The 19,715-nt window shown below is 47.8% G+C and overlaps 1 protein-coding gene across 3 annotated transcripts in view; it reads right to left on the bottom strand.

The window, feature by feature from the left end:
• Positions 1 to 19,715, bottom strand: part of plppr5b (phospholipid phosphatase related 5b) — a 73,045-nt gene that overhangs the window by 5,443 nt on the left and 47,887 nt on the right. For all 3 annotated transcript variants that reach the window (XM_031583795.2, XM_012815130.3, XM_031583796.2), the window contains 3 exons: positions 17,439 to 17,689; positions 5,980 to 6,156; positions 443 to 577 (listed from right to left, as the gene is read on the bottom strand). In XM_031583795.2, coding sequence (XP_031439655.1) covers positions 443 to 577; positions 5,980 to 6,156; positions 17,439 to 17,689 — 563 coding nt within the window. The remainder of the gene's footprint in view (positions 1 to 442; positions 578 to 5,979; positions 6,157 to 17,438; positions 17,690 to 19,715) is intronic.

Genomic DNA, 19,715 nt, shown 5'->3' with positions numbered 1-19,715 from the left:
ACAGGTGCGCATACGTTTATTGCCTTGTGTTCCGCAGATGTCGAAAGCGACTGGTTCCTGTGATCCAGCTGAAGAAGTTCAGGATCCTCTCTTTCCACGAGCGGGGACCTTCCTCTTCGTCTCGTAGCTCTGCCATCTGAGGTGTGTGAGTGTGTGTGTGTGTGTGTATATATATGTGTGTATGCACAACACATTATCATGTGGCAACAGCACGCACACACGCACTCCTCAAAACCTCACGCCACAGCAACCTCACTGACCCCATTTCTCGCGCAGAGCTCTCAGCTCTCCTAAATATCACACACGCACCCACAAACACACACACACACACACACACACACACACACACACACACACACACACACACACAAACACACGCGCTGTCCTTTCAGATCTCTCACACGGTGTGGCAGCCGTGGCCGGCGGTGGATGAAGCATGTACCTGGGAGGAGATGTACTTCTCCATGGGGCTCTCCACGCGCGGCATGCTCATCATGGGAGCGCTGCCCATGGGGTCCTGCTCAGGCTCCTCGCTCAGCAGCAGCTTGCCCTGGAAGTTGTGCACCACACACACCACCTAATGGAGAGGAGGAGGAGGGGAGGGTGGGGAGAGGAGAGGAGGAAGGAGGCCGTAGGAGAGAGGGAGAGAAAGAGAGATCTTACTTTTCCATTTGTTTTTCAGCTGACTCTCCTCAGGGTACGTTGCCTGCTTTTTTTGAAGCACACACTCACACACACACACACACACTCACACACACACTCACACACACACACACACACACACACACACACACATACACACACACATACACACACACACACACACACACACACACACACACACACACATATACACAGAGAACCACAGGGCACACAGTATTTCATTCTGTCTCACTGCACGCAAACGTTTTACATAACTCTTCATTATCCCCCTTGGTTTAACGGGGCTCGCCAAGCAGGAAGAAGCTGCAACATTGCAGATGCTTCAGTGTGTGTTTGTGTGTGTGTGTGTGTGTGTGTGTGTGTGTGTGTGTGTGTGTGTGTGTGTGTGTGTGTGTGTGTGTGTGTGTCTATCCTAAAGCCAGTTAAATGGCACAAATGGATGGTGCATGACAAAGCCCAATAAAGCAAGCAGGGGAGAGACAAGGTGATCAATCTTACACTCAGGGTTAACAAAGCAGACAGATAGAGAAAGAATTGGGGGAAAGACAAAAGAGAGAAAGTTTTGTGTCAGATCTCATCCCATCCTTCTCTCTCTCACTCTCTCTCTCTCTCCCTCTCTTTCGCTCTCTCTCTCTGCAGCAGCAGCAGCAGCAGCAGCAGCAGCAGCAACACCATTTGCTTGCCTCCTCCCCAAAGCAAAGGGAGAAATTGCAAACATATCTGCGCCCTTGTTGTCTTACTTTATGTCTCTCTAGCCCCCCCCCCCCCCCCCACTCTGTCCTCTCAAGTGTAAACATTACCACACACTCACACCGCTCCCCCTCCAGTGCTATTACAGGAGCCCTAATGCCACACTTCCCACAAGCAATATGCTATTTGACTTGTGTGCAAAGGCCTGTTGATAACCAATACGACTGTATAAACACACACACACAGCACCTCACCGTTGGGCAGAGGCAGAGCTGGGTCAAGTCTGCTGGGTTGGGTTAGGCACATGTATGGGCCCGGGTACAACTGCTTAGTGTCCATCACAGATCTCTCTGACTAACAGCACAACGGGGCCGTCGTCGCCACAAACACATTATCACTGCCGTACAAACAAGCCGGCAGTCTGAGCGAGAGCGAGTGCATTACATTACACTGGGAATGGGTGTGCGCTGCCGTGCACAGCTAGCGGTCCTCAGCGCAAGTGACAACAGCTTTTACTCAGCTGGATACTGGTGCTGGAGATGAGGCAGACTAGGCCCCGCATTCCATATCGCTGCATGAAGCACTACAATAAGACCCGGGACACGATCTTGGCACTGTAATACTGTGGCAGACACCCGTCCATGCACAATCATGGCGGTAGTTGTCATCCTGTTCATGCAGTGCTGTGTTATTCATACCAGTATTGCAAGGGTCTGGTTTTGCTATCATAAGCTTCAGTAGTGGTGGTAAAAGTGTTAAATGTGGTCGTTAAAATGTCCTAATTATCACAATTTTCATGACTATTAATAGCCAGAGTATTAATAGTGGTAATGGCAGTGGTAATAGCAGTGCTGGATTCCACCTTGTAGTTATCTGCTTGTCTTTTGATCCTCATTTTCCTTCCCCCTTATTCTGCAGCCCCCCCCTTTTATCACTCTACAAGCTGGCCTCAAGCAGATGGGTCCCCCCCTCTGAGATGGATTTCTGTTCAAGGGAGGTTTTCCTTGCCACCATCACCTTGAGCTTGCTCTAGGGTTTCAGGCCTTGGGCTCTCTAAAGCACTTTGAAACAATGTCTATTGTTAATGGCACTATATACATATATCAACAATTTTACTGAATTGAATTGGTGGGAGGCAATGGGAGGTAATGATAAAAACTGGTCACAGCATTTATCACAATCGCATTTGCCACCACAATGCTGTTATTTGTAAGTGTGTAGTTGCAAGCCAGGCCATTCTAGTGAGGGAACTGCTGTAGTGGCCCAGAGGCAAGTGAGTGTTATGAGAGTGGTCGCAGTATGACAAGGCACATGCAGCAGCAGCAGTAACGGTACTTGTTGAAGTGGTTGCTGTGATTTCCGTGTTAGTTTTATTTGATCAAACAGCACCCCAGTCTGAGTAAACATCCTCCCTTGCTTATCCGCGCCATGTTGGCTGCCTGCACTCCGCACATGTGCCGGTGCTGGGAGGAAGGCTTAATGAGTTCACTTATTTATGCTCTCACATTGCATTCAATTACCAACGCGAAACAGAGAAAGCGCCCTACACTCTTCTGTTTGATCAGGCCTGGTGCACGGAGGGCCGCTGACAAGCTAATTGCCGGAGTCAATAAAATAATCATTCAAGATTCATGCGCCTGACAGTTCATTGAAGAAGACATCAGCGTCCTTACTCAGCGCGGAGAATATTCTCTTTGTGTATCGCCAAGCGCGTGACAAGTCGCAAAGGAGATTTCGCTTAGTACTTCTTGCACTAATGAATCTTTAGGGAGAAGAGCAAGATGCAAAGCTCTTGGTATGAAGCCCAAAATTACTTTCTCTCCTAGTATTCATCCGGAGATGGTTCACTTTTTCAATGGTAGCATGAGGGTGGGGGTGGGGGGGTAGATTGGGGGTGGTGGGTGAGGATGGGGGGATATGTGTGTGTGTGTGTTCATCATGGGGGTATGTGGAATGGGGTGTGGGGGTGATGGGTGAAATAGGGAAGCTTCCCACCCTCCTCCCATTCATCTTCCCATCGCTCCGTCACTCCATGCATCCTGCTCCGCTCCACTTATCCTCTCCTCTCCTCTCTTCTCCTCTTCTCTCTTCTCTTATCCTCTTATCCTCTCCTCTCCTCTCCTCTCCTCTCCTCTCTTCTCCTCTCCTCTCTTCTCTTCTCCTCTCCTCTCCTCTCTTCTCCTCTCCTCTGCTATCTTGTGCCACTCATCTGACAGCGTCTGTCTTTCATCTTGATTCAGTAGCTTCTTTTATCTGCCAGATCCAGCGCTCTATCAGTGTGAGGGGGTGATAATAGTCCCTCTGCCACTCTTTCTCCCTCTCTGTCGCTTCCTCGTCTGTACGTGTAAATGTACAAATGTCTTCCTAATGTGTGAGCATCATCACATCATATCACACACACACACACTCTCTCTCTCTCTCTCTCTCTCTCTCGCAAACACATGTACACATACAAACTATTTCTGTCACACTCATGCGTTTACAAATGCTGACTGTTGCGGAGCGGTACTCTAACCTATTTAGCCAGCAACATCCGGGTCCTTGACAAGAGCTGTCATCCTTCTGCCTGGCAGCCTCATCACTCAATGGCTTCAGGACAAGCCTAGGGGCTTATGGAGCTCCCTCTCCCTCTCCCTCTCTCTCTCTCTCTCTCTCTCTCTCTCTCCCTCTCCCTCTCCTTCTCCCTCTCCCTCTCCCTCTCTCTCTTTCTCTCTCTCTCTTCCTGCATGTGCAGGCTGGAGCATTGCCATGGCTTAGATTTGGGTGTCAAGTTTCCAAAGACTAAAAAAACGTTGTTCGTGTGCATCTGTTCATGTGAGGAACCTCAGCAGTTCTCTCTTGAGCTTCTGGCCTGTTCTCCTCCACACGTGAGTGTTTTTTTGTTTTATTTCTGGGGCTGCTCCGGGCTGCTCAGGCTGGGCCCCCAGGTATGCTGTGTTTTGTGTTTATGAAAGCAGAGGAACCAGGTTGGGGAAGGCAAGAGAGAGAGAGAGAGAGAGAGAGAGAGAGAGAGAGAGAGAGAGAGACAGAGACAGAGACAGAGACAGAGATAGATAGATAGATAGATAGAGAGAGAGAGAGAATGTGCCAGAGAGAGAGAGAGAGAGAGAGAGAGACAGAGATATATAGATAGATAGAGAGAGAGAGAGAGAGAGAGAGAGACAGAATGTGCCAGAGAGAGTGAGAGAGAGAGAGAGAGCATGTGGGCAGAGAGAAGAATAGAAGGATGGATGTTGCTAAAGGAGAACAAGAGGTTGATGCATACACAGGAGAGGGGGAAACAGACAGAGTAGGAGAGAGAGAGCAGAGTGAGAGACTGTGAAAAAGAGGATGGAAGGGAAGATGGAAGAGTGGATGATGGGAGGATGGGGATGATGGGGAGGATGGGGGGGATGGGGAGGATGGGGGGATGGGGGGATAGGGAGGATGGGGGGATGGCATCTGCTCCGATCTGCTCGGCCACCTTTCCATCAGAGGCGCACGGGCTGGGGGACGAGAGTGGTGGGCGAGGGGAGGAGATCTGGCCAGCAGTCAATCTGACGAGAAGCCATGTACCCAAGAGGCTCTGCTCTCAGCTCCAGCACCATACAATAGAATCTGGAGGGTTGGGGGGGGGGGGGGGGGGGGGGGGGTAAGGAAAGGCTCTGTGAGGCATGAGTAAAGAACCCCAGGAAGGATGGAGGGGTGGGGGGAGGGGGGAGAGGTTGGCTGAAGGACCTAAGGGAGGGTTTGAATCCCAAACCTCGTTTCCTAACTAATTCTGTCCTATCCTACACACACTCACACACACACACACACACACACACACACTCTCTCTCTCTCTCACACTCTGTCACACACTCTCATACACACACACACACACACACACACACATCCAAAATGATGTGTGTCTCCATGCCAGACCATCAAAAAGTGCCATGGGCTATGCACACTGACAGCTCTATCAAAGCAGCAAGCCAAATTAGGCATCACACCGAAGCAGTTTCTGATTATGCACTGATACATAAGACCACTTTGCCTGTTCTAAACACCACTCCAAATAATTGGCCATTGATTTTGCAGAGGGGAACAAAGAAATTACACACTCATCAACAAAGAAGTTTTTTGAATGAGAGCTTGTTTTGGATGTCACAGAGTCAACCTGCTTAGAGACACCGTATCGTTCCTCAAATTAAAAATATGGCTCTGGCAGACGTCGGGGAAAAAAAAACTTTTACTGGAGCAAGCTCAAGCTTTTCAGCTCACACAGGCAGTCTCAGGCAGCACACTGATTGGAGCGTGAAGGAGTTATGACTTACAGAGTTATGAGTTATGACTAAACATGAGCCTGAGACAAATGAAGATCTCTTTTATGGAGTAGAATGTGCTATGGAGAACTCAACACCTGACGTCACAGACACTGGACCATGTTTCCCCCTTTTTCCTTCCGGCTTCAATCCAAAGAGCAGGGCAGTGAATGCAGAATCTAATATGTATGGTGAGTGTTTTCTGCTAAGCTGATATCAGGACTTCACACTTTTCACATGGACACAGTTACTTTAAATTGTACAGCAATGACAGAAAACTATCAAGATTCGATAGTTTTGAAATAGCACATACATCAGCAGTGGAGAGACGGGAACTCACCAGAAAGGTGGCAATGGCCACACCGATGATGAATCCTGCGATGACGTCCGACCAGTGGTTGCGGTACTCTGCCACTCTGTTGATGCCCGTCAGGAAGGCCAGGCACATCAGACCCAGGGACATGACCGGCTTGGCCAACCTGGTGCCTTTGGCTTTCACTGTGTGTGTGATGTACATCTGAGAGAGAAAAGGGACACAAAGGAAGGACACATGTTACATGTCTACATACTCTGACTCACTCACAGAATGTTAAAAGGGGTAGTATGTTCTACTTTGTATGTAGATAGATAGATAGATGGATACTTTATTAATCCCGAGGGAAATTTAGGTCATCCAGTAGCTTATACACTTATGCACTTGTGCAACTCACAGACATACAGTTACACTTAAAGTGTAAGTATTAGTGAAGATGTTACATTTCACACAGACTCTGGGTCTCGAATGCACACTAACATCCTCTTTTCTAACCTGGCACCATCATCCCACGTGGATGACGTACTCATACTCTGAGTTGCCCTCAAACATAGCCACACACTTGGAGAGGAAACTGAAAGCTCCCGCTTCACACACACACACACACACACACACACACACACCTTTGTTTCTGACCTCACCCATGTGTTCATGACTGTGCACATATGCGCACGCGGAACATACGAATGTAGAACAAAGGAACACACACACATTCTTCCTAGCGTGCACCTGGCAAGCGCACACACACACACACTCTCTCTTCCTCTTTCTCTCTCTCACACACACACTCCCCTTCTGCTAATTAGTTAGGGACATCTAGATTACATATTGTGTGTTTTACTTTTGATAGTTTTGTAAAATAAATACGTTTGATTATATATGCTGGTCTATTTAATGTTGCACAAGAGTAAATGTTGCCTACCTCTACTATTCAGAACCCCAAAACCTTCAACCTTTACTAACTATTGATATGGTGATTTTGCCACTTTGTGTGTGGTGCCTCCGTGTGTTCAACTGAATTGATCTGCTGTTGTGTTGAATAGTTGATGCCTATCCAATCGGGTGAGATCACCAACATGTCGTTGGTGCTGTCAGGATAGTACACACATTATCATGGTGGCCCTTGGGACATTTAGACACAATTGCACCCACATTTATTTGGCACCCATCCACAGAGCCAATGTACCTACATTATTTTGATGCCGTTCGTATCCATGGTACCTAATGTACTTACACAAATAACAGAGACAAACCACACTACATGGCAAAATATCTTGACATTTCAAAGACATTTAATTGAATTTATCTTAACATTTCAAAGACACTTAATTTAATTTATCTTAACAATTTAAGACATTTCAAGGTTAACCACACAATCTCTCATATAATTTTGCATAGGCAAATTCGCTGGAAATACAGTCCAGAATGGCACCAAAACATTCTAATTCAGACCCAAAGACTCGGCTTTCCGTTTCAGTCATATTCTGGCCATCCACTCCTGCGTAACCATGGTGCTCTAAATCGACTCTTATTCTTAAGAACTCATACCATTAACCAGCCTTCTACCTCTGAGAATCCAATGAACATTACTTAGTTATAAATACGTTGCTGTTTCAGCTTATCTTTAATGTCTCTTAAAGCTTATAACCCGTACTTCTCCAATAATGGTGGACAGAAGAAATAGGCCCGTGGGAGCGATGTCATAAGTTCGGTAATCCCAGTGGGACAATGACTGCCATTACCCCGACCGCCAGTTGGTTCCATTACCTGAATTAAGCCAATAAACGTCAGGCTCATTTAATGGTAAGGATGGCACATCAGAGAGCATTACTGAGAATTACTTTGGCCCAAATAATGGTGTGACTCATTTCCAGCAGGCTCCAATCTCCTAAGGTTGTTAGAGCGTGAATATGTGAGACTGAATGTGTCCGCTAGGTGTGTGACAGGATGTGTGGGTATGAGTACGTAAGTAGTGCGTGTATGTGTGTGAAACATTTACACGGTAGATTAGTGCTGTGTGAGTGCATACCTCTACAGGCTTATGTGTGAGTGAAAAAAGATGTCTGTTTTGCAAGTGTTTGCTAATTTATGAACTTGTGTGAGTGTGTGTGTTGTGTACATGTGTGTAAATCTGTGAGTGCATGCCTCTCTGGATTTATGTGTGTGTGCCAGCATGGATATTTTCTTCTGGTTTGCATGTTTGTTTTTGTTATTCTGAATGTGTGTGTGTGTGTGTGTGTGTGTGTGTGTGTGTGTGTGTGTGTGTGTGTGTGTGTGCGCGTGTGTGCATGCTGTGCACATGTACTTGTGTGTCAGCCTGCAAGTTTCCAGACACGCAACTCTGTCTGCACATGTGTCTGTTTGTGTCCCTGACTATGACTATGTCCTCACTGGGGCCACGGGCCTCTGGGGGACATGGGAGAGGGGAGGGGAGGGAGCACAGCTGCCCAGGACAAGCTGCTATAATCGGGCCGTCGCGGCCACATCCAGACCCCGAGCCTGGAGCAGACTGTAGCTCTGACCAGCTGGGCTTCCCAGGGTTCACCCTACAAACGAATTATCTCCTTCTCCCTCCATCATAAAATCCATGACACACACACGCGCGCGCACACACACACGCACACACACGCACACACACGCACACACACACACACACTCACAGTCACCCTCACACGCACACACAAAACAGCAATCCCAAAAGGTCATCTGGAAAGTTGCGTATAAATACCTACGGGCCTGATGACAAAATTGATTTTCTCTGTTGTTACCTCGAAGGCTTCCGCTTTAATGAGAGTGAGAAGCGGGCGATGTATCACTCACATAATGACATTTTCCTTCCCTTCTGCTCAGTGAGTTCCAGGCCTGAGCTCTCTTGCTTGCAGGCTCAGAGGTGCCACATCTGCTGCCCCCCCAAACTCAGTAAGCATGTTTGTGGAAACCTTTTGCACCCCTTCGCAGTAATCTCCGTAAACAAATAAAACAAGCCGGAGAGAGACAAGGCAGAGAAAAAAACGGAAGCACCTCGGGAAAAACAGGAAAAAATGAGAAGAACTAAACGGTGAATGTGACAAATCACTTTGAAGTTGCGGCTGTTTCAAGTGCAAGAGCAGCCCACATTCACGTAGGGTCATCATCCGATGAAGGCGGCCATTCCACTCCTCCACTAGGTGGGCAGCTTTATCTTCTGGGGAGCCATTACAAAGTGGGCCTCCTCATGCAGTGTCTTTGCCTGTTTGTCTCGCACACGGTCTACCACCACCCCCCCCACACACACACACACACTCCCACCTCCCTCTCTCTCCCTCCCCGTGAGGACGATGTGTTTAAGGACTCATAGGTCATCGCTCTCTGACCCAATTTCCACCCATGTCCTGGGGAAAAAAGTGTTGAGCAGTTCTCCTTCCTTATTTCTCCCTTCTTTCCACCGCCCCCACCCTTCTCTCTCTCTCTCTCTCTCCCTGTCCCCACTCCTGTGCCAATGTGGGTATATTTTTGCGACAATCCCAATCCCCTTGAATTGAAATAAGTGTGTCCCCCACCACAAATTTTTACAAATGGAGAAATTAATTATTTGCAGAGCGAGCTTCCCACTGAGCATGCTCAGGCATTTGTTCGGTGCGACTGGCATGCGCTAATGCAAAAGCACTTCTCATTAAGTACAAGTGCAGTGACAACAGCCTCATTACTTATGAAAGTCACGTTTTAAAAGTAGCTGCTCTTGTCATGGTGTCTAAACCCCTACTGTAACACGAGAGAGAGAGAGAGAGAGAGAGAGATAGAGAGCAGACTTCGTATTTTGACATTATGTTTATTTTATAAGATCGTCTTCAATTGTAGAGAGTGAGAAATTAAATATTGATAAGCTGAGACAGGATGTGTGGGATGGCGGAACACATGTAGAACCTACTGCTCCACTGCCCCCCCGCCCGCCCCCCACCCCCATTCCCATCCACCAACGAACACTGACCTGCATGCGGAATACACCATTATGCACCTAGTGGCTCAGTCCCTCCCTGAAGTCTTAATTACACACCCTGCCCTCTGTGAGACAAAGAGAGACTAAACCAGGGCCAGTTTTCTTCCAGGTCAAAGTCACGCTGCGAGGGCCTTGCCTTTTTCAATTGTCAAAAATATATCAATTTTACACACTACTGCGCAGGTCTTGCCCACTCGGGTTGGCATGGAATGAAATGTCCTCAATGGCAGGTCAATTTGCCAGCGGCTGACATCAAGTTTGATTTAGATCATCTAATAGCCGGAAAGCTTTTTTTTTTTTTACTCCTTGCACCTGGAATGTGACTTTTCAATTTGGCATGTGACATTAACGGGGCATTTGTTCTCTGTCTCTTCATCAAAAGTTTTAGGGGGGCATGGCAGCTCTGAAGCGATAAAGCTGCACTGTCGAGCACTGATGGCACCACATTGTTCTTAAATGCTGACATTAAACACATCCATCTCTCCTACTGATGCTCTCCTGCAGACTGGAAGGACATGTGTCACCCCCCACCCCCCACCCCCACCTCATTTTATGGGTAAGCGCCGCTTGTGTTGCAACTCTCAAACACTTCCATCCTCACCAGTTCCCATGCTGCTTGCATAACTTTCAATCACTGCTTTCCCTTTCTGCCTCTATAACCTCTCAAAAACTGGAAGCACTTCAACATCACCTTGTGGGATACACCCTTCTGAAAACCACTGACATCTGATTGGCTGAGTGCGCTGTCTGTCACGGAGCCCCACCTCTGCGTATACAATGCCGTGCACAGCGCAGACTCGTCCTCTCACCTCTTTTCAGCGTGGTATCCACACAAAAGTTGGAGAACCTCCTTGTTAGTAAGTGCTAGTGAGTCTTACCAACAACCTTGAGTTTCTTGTTGTGCGACTTCCAAGTGATCCTTGTTCCGTCCTTTTTTTAAAGATTTATTTATGGGCTTTTTAGCCTTTATTTGGATAGGACAGTGAAGTATTTGGACAGGAAGTGAGGAGGAATGAAGAGGTGGGGAGAGGATCGGGAAACGACAGCAGGCCGGAATCGAACCTGTGCCCCCGCGGGCATTGTAGCCCTTAAATGGGGGGCTTATTGGCTCGCGCCACAGTGCCCCCCTCAATGTCTAAATTCTAACCCCTCTAGAGCTACTACATGAAAGCTCGGGCGGTACCCAAGAAATGTCTGACGCCCTGCGAAAAGTTTATCCCACTGGCTAACAGTCATTCGCTGTGTGTCTCCTTCTTGTATCTTCAGCATGCCCAGACTGCTCTGTGCCTACTGGGAGCATGCCCACATTGTGATGTGATGAATCCCAGCATGCTACGTTTTAGTGCTGCCACGTGAGTGGAGGAGGAGGAGGAGGATGAGTACCCCTAGCTTCCACGTACAAATGACGACACAAAGACACACCCCAGCTACGTTGACCCACAGGTCAGTAAGCGATATGCCAATAAACAAAACAAGTTGTGTCCTTACCTGTAGTCAATTACACTCCGGCAAGCAAATGGTTGTGTATGGTTGCCCAAAGCCCTCAGCATTATCACTGGCCCAGGGTCGGATGAGTTGTCACTTATCTACAGTTCTAGACTCTCCAATAAGCAGTCACACAAGTCTGGTCTCTCTCATGTCTCACTTAACTCCTCCAACTTTATGAGGGACGCCTTAAAGTGAAATGAACATGGGCCCACGTCTCCTGACCGAGCCCCGGGACGTTGATACAAATTGTATCAGTGAATGTGATTGCCCCTCACAGTCAGGTAGGTCTCACTGCTTATCAGGATGCCTGTCACAGAAGCGCAGCAGTGTCCCGGGTGCTGAGATTGATCACTTCGGGCTATGTGCGGCAGCTTGCACACACTCCGCCTGGGTTCAATGGTGTCCTGGTTACCTTGGTGACAGAACAGCAAGCCCCTGCCCTGCAGTGAGAGATAGATTGTTTGCGAGAAAAAAGGTGCTGTTCGTGTTGTCCCTTCAGTGGACAGACTTTGGGGATTTTACAGCCGATATTTCATAATTCCAAAGAAGGGTATCGGAATGAAACCCATTCTAGATCTGAAAGACTGAGAGGTGTTTGAAACAGCTTTCGTTCCGAATGCTTACGCAGAAACAAATAATTTGCAGCTGTGGCTGGGGCTGTGGCACCACTGGGGCTTCTGCATATGATAGCAGTACAAAAATGATGTTTGAAGCAGCGGAGCCGTCCCAAGAAGGATTAGCACAGGCTGTTTCCCATGGAGAGGCCTCGTGTATTGAGATGTGGTGCGCCCTTAGGTTTGATCACACGCAGACAGGTTCTGACGACAGATGCTTCGCTTCGTGGCTGGGGGGCAGGGGAGTTCAGAAAGCACCAACATGTCATCACATCAATGTGCTAGAACTGCTGACAGTTTATCTGGCCCTGAAGCACTTCTTACCATTACTAAAGAACTCTCACATACTAGTCAGAACAGACAATAAGGCCACAGTAGCCTATATAAACCATAAGGGGGGACTGCGCTTGACCCATATGTATCAGGTGGATTAGAGAACTCTGTTATGTGCATAGGAGCACTTACTTTCACTTTGACCAGTTAATCTACCTGGCGCATTGAAGAGGCCATGGGTTCTCTTCTCCAGAAGGCATCTGAGCACCATAGACTGGCATGTACACCCCCAGGTTGAACAACAAAACCCCTGTTAGGCCATCAGATGTCTCACATGCTGTTATAAGCCCTTCCCGATCTCGTGCTTCTCCAGGAAGTACACGGAGAAAAAACATATGGTGATTCTCGTCGCCCCACATTGGCCAAGTCAGACATGGTTTGTGGACCTAATGTCGCTGTTAGATAGGGATGCTGTCTCAGGCAGGGGGACTGATCTGGCATCCAGCCACCAAGAACTAGAAGCTGGTAGCCTGGCCCCTGGACAGGAACGTTTATTAACAGAAGGTTTGTCTCCGTCAGTTGTTGAAACTCTACAGAGTTCAAGAGCACCGTCAACACTGTCCCTCTGTTCGATTAAGTGGAAGTGTTCACAAAGCAGTGTGCTACTCGGAACCAGGACCCATCTATATGTTCTATTGAAATGATTTTTATGTTTTTGATCTCGGGTGCTCTGCTTCTACACTCAGGGTGTGTTTTGCAGCTATTTCCGCATGTCATGTTGGGTGTAATGGTGTGGCCACTAGATCCCATTCGCTGGCATCTCACTTTTTCAGACCTTGATCTAAGACCGCCTCGGGATTTGACGTTATTTTTGGATGCCCTTACCAGTGTGCCTTTTGAGCCCCTGGGAGATATACGTTTAAATAAGCTCTCGTTAAAGACAGCTCTATTACTGGCTTTGACCTCTGTGAAACTTGTTGGCACTTTAACTGCACTATCAGTAAATGCCACTTGTGTGCAGTTTGCTGTAGGCGATTCTAAAGTGATTTTGCGTCAGCCAAAGATAATTACCTCGGATTTGAGATATAGGGTTATTGAGTTGCCCGCTATTGTTGTTCCTCCTATCTCTTTGGGAGGAAGTGTGGAGGGGTTCAGACTTTGTGCCCAGGGAGGGCTCTGCGTCATTAAACCAATCATACTCTCTCTATTCGCAAGACTGAGAAGCTGTTTATGTGTTGGGGCACAGGCCCTGGGGCGTGTTCTATTGAAGCAGAGACTATCGCACTGAATTGACTGATGTGGGGCTGCGAATACAGCTACTCCCGCTAGGCTGTGTGAGCACTCAGAGTATGGCAGCATTGTGGTTCATATGGAAAGGAGTTCTGTACATGATGTGTGCCAGGCAGCTAGCTGGCTGTCAGGAAATACCTTTGCCCGTATCTAATAATTGGACACAAAGAGCATGCCTGTAGCCCATTCCCTGTTGTTGGCCTCTCAGCCAGACAGTCCTGTAATTGAGTGTGCTGGGTCACCTGTGGTCTAATTATGAACCAGTCTGCCACTTGTACAAATCCACAGTTGGGTCCACTGAGACGTAGTGGTATACATATCCCATAAGGTGACATCGAACTGCTTTGACTGAAAGAGAATGTTGGGTTAGGTGTGTAACCTCAGTTCTCTGAAAGAGAACACGAGATGTCACCTTCCTTTGCTTCACAGCCCACTTGGATATGCTTCAAGTCGGTGAGAGGACCAGTGTGTGCTCTGCACAGCGTCATATACGCGGAGGCAGTGCTCCATGACAGACAGACAGGTGATGTCTCCTGTTCTCTTTCAGAGAACTGAGGTTACATATGTAACCCAACATTTCAATTTCTGCCTGTAAAATGTTCAAACACTTGCTTCTCTTTCTGCCTCTATACAATTCAAAAACTGGCTTCTCTTTCCATAGCTTCTGTGCAGTTATTTTCTTGCTGACTGTATACATTTCACACAATGCCTTGCCTTCTTCCTGTGCTTTAGAAGTAAAGTGAAAACCGATGGGGAAAACTAAGCCTCCCCCTCTGGTCACAAAAGCAGGGGTTTACAATAATCATATCCATCTGATAGCAGTGGGCAAATTCACTCCTGTAGCTTATAGTATATGATAATTCTCCCACACAGGAAGTGGGTCTAAACTACCGAATCAGAGACCCTTGATCCAGATATGCATTTCTGTCTAACTTCCTGCTCTAATGGTGATGATAACATACAGTTACCCAGAAAAGGAGCTACTATTAGGCATGTGGAGGAGTGGCTGATGCGTGACAAGTGGCCCATATAGCAGTCAGATCGCTTCATCGGATAGAAGCAAAGAGTCCATACAAACTCCCCTCTCGGGCATCACGTCAAAGACTCAGTGCTCCGTGTCTTAAGAACTTCTGACACGCAGGAGGGAAAAAAGAACAAGAAAAACCTTTCTTCTTCATTCTCCCGTCGTTTTCCTTTTCACTTCTTTTCCCCCATTTTTCCTCCCAGCTTAGTGTGGGCTTTAGGGACATTAGGGTTTCTTTTGAAGGCAGGCCATCAGGTCACATTAAGTTATCTTGGCCAGCAGCGGTGGGGCTGAAAGGCGCAGTGTGAGACGTTTGCTCACCGCAGGCCTGCCCCGCCACTTGGCACCCCATTTGCTTCTCTCTGCCCTGGCCAGGTCTGCACGGGGCAGGGGGCAACCGCGAGGGGAGTCCAACCGGGTAGAGGGGCGGTAATTGATTTTTCGACTCCACAGCTGCTATCACAGTTTTTTTCCCCTTCAATAATCGCATGCATGGACAGACACGTACAGACACTTTTAGACGCAGTCTCTTTCTCTCTCACACGCACACACACTTGCACACAGACACACAAAGTCACATTGTTCGTACCTACAGGCTACCTTTTGTCATACTTTTTCATTAGCCATAATTGGACAGCAAGGTGAAAAATGTATGGCGGACATGAATGGGGCATTCCAGAGGTCCGCCCCACTGTGCGGAATAGGGACGTGCGCTGGGAAGGTCAGGGGGCGAGCCGCAGCCTGATCAATATTCAGTGCGGAGCAGAGGACAGAGCAGCTGCCTCTGCTACTGTCCGCCACCGCCGAGGTAATTCACTTTATACAGGTTTAAGAGTCATTATGCACTTAATGTATGTTTATTATAAACTGACCTCAAAGGGTAAATAAGTCTAAATCCTGGCTTAGTGACTGTCATTCCTTTTACACATTGTGTAGAGATTTAGAGCTAAGACTAGCTGCCTGATGTAATATCATCTTAGCATGGTGGAGTCGAAACAAATGCTTCATTTTGTTCACAGACATGTTGGAACAGGTGAGTATATCTCATTAGTACAAGCATGGAGGATAGTGCACCAAGGCAGGGAACAAAAGTTCAGTGAAGCAATTTCTCCGCCAAATTGGGAACGAAGTGCAGTTAGCATTTAGCGACAAAGTTGCCCATCTTGCCCTCAGGCGTGGATGAGCAGTGTAGTGATCTGACAGATACTTCTTTCATCTCAGCATGGAGTCATTTAACTAGCTGGCTTAGCAGATCTGAGGGGAATCAGTGGAATAATCTTAAAATAAAGTGCCGGGGCTTAGAATGCCAAGAGCGAGGCGCTTCCAGCACAGCTGCTTTCACCCATAGTCCTCACGCCTTTTCTCTTGGCATTAATAATGACACATTCATGGTCAGCCAACAGTTTATGATTCCCATGCCCAAAATGGACATTTTCCGTCGCCATCCGGGAGCTGATTAAAGGGCGACGCACACACACTGTTGCACACATACAAGTCATCCTCACACAGCACAAAGACGCACGCACGCATGCACACACACACGCGCACACACGCACACACACACACACAATCTGCTTCTGCGGGGTCATCAGCCTAGCATATTATATTCTGCCTTTCAGTTTTTGCTCTCTTTCTCTCACGAGCCAGTGCACAGAATGCAAATCTGCCTCCTGTGACTGCACATCTGCATTTGAAAAAGCATGCAGGCTGATGTCATCACCATGTACCCGGCAAAAAAAAAAAAGAGAGACGCTGAAATGCACACCTCAGCGCGCCGAGGCCTGAGAACAAAGCTGAGAACACAAGGAATAGCACGGCATCGAGAACACAGCCGAGTGGATTTACATACGGGCCCGTGGACAAGAACACAGCCGTCTTGTTCTGAGGATAGGAACATGAAATCAAACCTCACTTTCCCCTGCTTTATCTGGCCTTTCATAAATTACAAAGGGGCTTGGATTTCATACATTCGTGTAGCTTTCATGTTTTTCTGGAATGCTTTTGTTTTGCGTTTCTTTAACATATTTCCGGTGTCATCAAGATGATTTTCATGTAGGAGAAAAAAAGTTGTGAGTTGCTGTATCACAGGTGGATGTCTGAGAAGTGTCTGTGTGGGCCTATTTTAAGAGACACACCTGCTGAAGTGAGACCCTATTTTTAATCTCTCTGTGTTGTTTCTGTTCAGTAGTCAGACCAACCAGGCCACACAACAGGCCAGCCAACCTGAGGAAACCAAACTCCAGCATGGAGCTTCAGGGAAATTAGGTTGGGCCCTTCTGTCAACGAGCCCGGGTTCCTGAACAAAACATGTTGTCCTGCATATGATCTCTTCCCAATCCGTGAATTCAACATCCATGCCGATGGAAATGCAAATCAGATGCAGAGAAAAGAACAACCTCTCCTGAACTACACAGCACTCCAGACAGCTATATGGTAAGCGTTTGAGGGTGAAAACAGTGCATTACTTGAGTACACAAGGCAATGAGCAGGACAGGCTGAAAGGGCTGACAGGCAGCCATATTCTGCAGATTGGAGGTGCAGTGGACTATCACTGGGTGCTGCTGTACTGAGGCATAAACACAGAGCCACAGATTAGGACCACCTCCAGCCTGCCAAGCTTGACTGGCCTTGATAGCAGAGGAAAGAGGAAGATGGCTAAACTCATTCAATGAAGAATGCATGTTCCAGTCTGCACTCTCCTAGAGATACACAAATATTGTCCAACGGCAGAGACATACCATTATTCTAAACACTGTCCCATAGGAAACTTAAAACAAAATAAGATAAAACATCGAAACATCATTGAGCCAGGGGAACTCACTGCGAGGTAAAGGGCGCCGTAGACACTGAGCGCAGCATCTTTGGAGGGGAAGGTTTTGCGGGCGCGCAGGATGTCCTCCTCGTTGCCCGTGCACGCCTCCTGGTGGCTGATGTAGCGCAGCGCCTGCTGGCAGCCCAGCGCGGTGTAGTTGGGCTTGCACACCGTCAGGAAGTGAGGCGCCAGGTTACCCGTCACCACCTGACCCGCGTTCACAAAGATGTCCGTGGTGAACAGGCCAAAGGCATACACACCTATGGAGACACACACACACACAGAGACACACACATTTGGTATTGACATTATAAGCCTGACATTACACCCCCACATAGGTTTGAGGGTAGGTGAGAAGATTGGTGAGAAAAAAAAAGGACAGATGAGAAAGAAACTGAAAATGGCGTCTGTGAAGAATGGATGGGCTTGTCAGGCCTGAAGTGAGAAGAAAGAGAAATAAACCCGACACACATGATTGAGCTTTGACTGGTTTTAAAAAACTCCATTCAAAATTCATGGGTGACAAAATGAAGCCTGATGACTTGAATAATTCAGCGCAGGCGTCAGGACTTCACTGTCTCTCAGAGTGAGACTCTCCAAGGAGCCACAGATCTATGGATAGCACAGTGTACCCACAGAGTCACTGTCATACTGGAGTGTGAGTTTCGGGTTACTTGAACCTGTGTGTCTGTGTGTGTGTGTGTGTGTGTGTGTGTGTGTGTGTGTGTGTGTGCGTGCGTGCGTGCGTGCGTGCGTGCGTGTGCGTGCGTGCGTGTGCATGAAAGTTGCAGAGTATGAGAGTATGCATGTTAGTATGTCTGCCTATAGGTGTCATTCTTCAGATTGCCCGCAACCTTAGCTTGTGCATGTGTGTTTTCTCACATCTGTGTGTGTGTGTGTGTGTGTGTGTGTGTGTGTGAGGGTGCGCTGGTGTTTGCACACGTTTGTGTCATTTCATGTGTGAGGACGCATACAAAGCACCGATGTTCCATCGGGCCCATAGAGAGAGCATCCTTCATATCAGCCTCTAACTGCCCCCCAACGAGTCACTGCATATGTAATCAACCCCGGCAAAATGGGGGGATATCACCAGTAATCCAGCTCAGGCCATTGTGTGCGCGTGATTAAAGAGCTCTGTGCGAGAGACTTACTGTCCCCCTTTATGGGCAGAGTCCTGCTTCTGTGTCAGCCCCGTATTTCTGTGCCTGTCTCGTCCAGACAGGGACAGACGGCAACAAATCAGCATTTTCAGAGTCAACAATGGAGGCTCGACAATCACTGTCAAGGGCCTGAGAGTCTGCGCATCCCTTAACACGGGCTGCTCTGTTTCGGAAGTCAATCTAGCTGGATGACAGGCACTAAACGACTGTGAGATAGATAGAGAGAGAAAGAGAGAGAGAGAGAGAGAGAGAGAAAGAGAGAGAGAGAAATCTGCTTTGGTTTTTCATAGCAACACGCTGTAACCCTCAATTCTGCTCGGACTCATCCGAGACACTTGATTTGCTTTGTTTCATAAAAAAAAGAGAATGACATAGAAAGGGAGAGAGAAAAAGAGTAGGAAAGAGATAGAGAGAGAGAGAGAGAGATAGGGAGAGTTTGCCCACTGAAATGAATTGTGTCAACAATGAATCATAAAACTAAAAATGGGCAGAAAAGAAAAAAACGATGTGGAGAACATTTTAGATGACAACCTTGCATTAAGGGCTTTAAATATTGGAGAAACCTGAACCCAGGCAGACAGAAAGCCACCATTCTGGCATTTGTCAAATTGTTTTATGCCAAGAAAGTCTAATGCAATCTGATACAAATCAGACCAATCCCTTCCGCTCCATCCCAAAAAAAAGAAAGGAAAGAAATATTGATGAACTTGAAAGGTCATGGCGAGTTACACACTTATCCCATGTCCCGGGGGACTCTCTACACTGTGTGTCTGTGTGTGTGTACACATACATTTGTTTGTGTGTGTGTGTGTGTGTGTGTGTGTGTGTGTGTGTGTGTGTGTGTGTGTGTGTGTGTGTGTGTGTGTGTGTGTGTGTGTGTGTGTGTGTGTGTGTGTGTGTGTGTGTGCGCATGAACAGCCCTGATGATTTCTGATGAGTACCGAGGTCCACTGCATCACCACTGCAGCAGGGAAGCCTGGCTCCAGATCAAAGCTGCAGGTGCGGAGACGCCCAGCAGGCCCCACATCAACACCCACCCTCCAACACCCCCCTTCTCCTCGCCTGCACCTCCCTCGGCACAGAATGACTGAGCTGTGGACAGAGAGTTCCCACAGCCCAATAAAGC

The sequence above is a fragment of the Clupea harengus genome, chromosome 17 (assembly GCF_900700415.2).
Source record: "Clupea harengus chromosome 17, Ch_v2.0.2, whole genome shotgun sequence".
Lineage (NCBI taxonomy): Eukaryota > Metazoa > Chordata > Actinopteri > Clupeiformes > Clupeidae > Clupea > Clupea harengus.
This window is presented reverse-complemented; position numbering and strand designations above follow the sequence as displayed.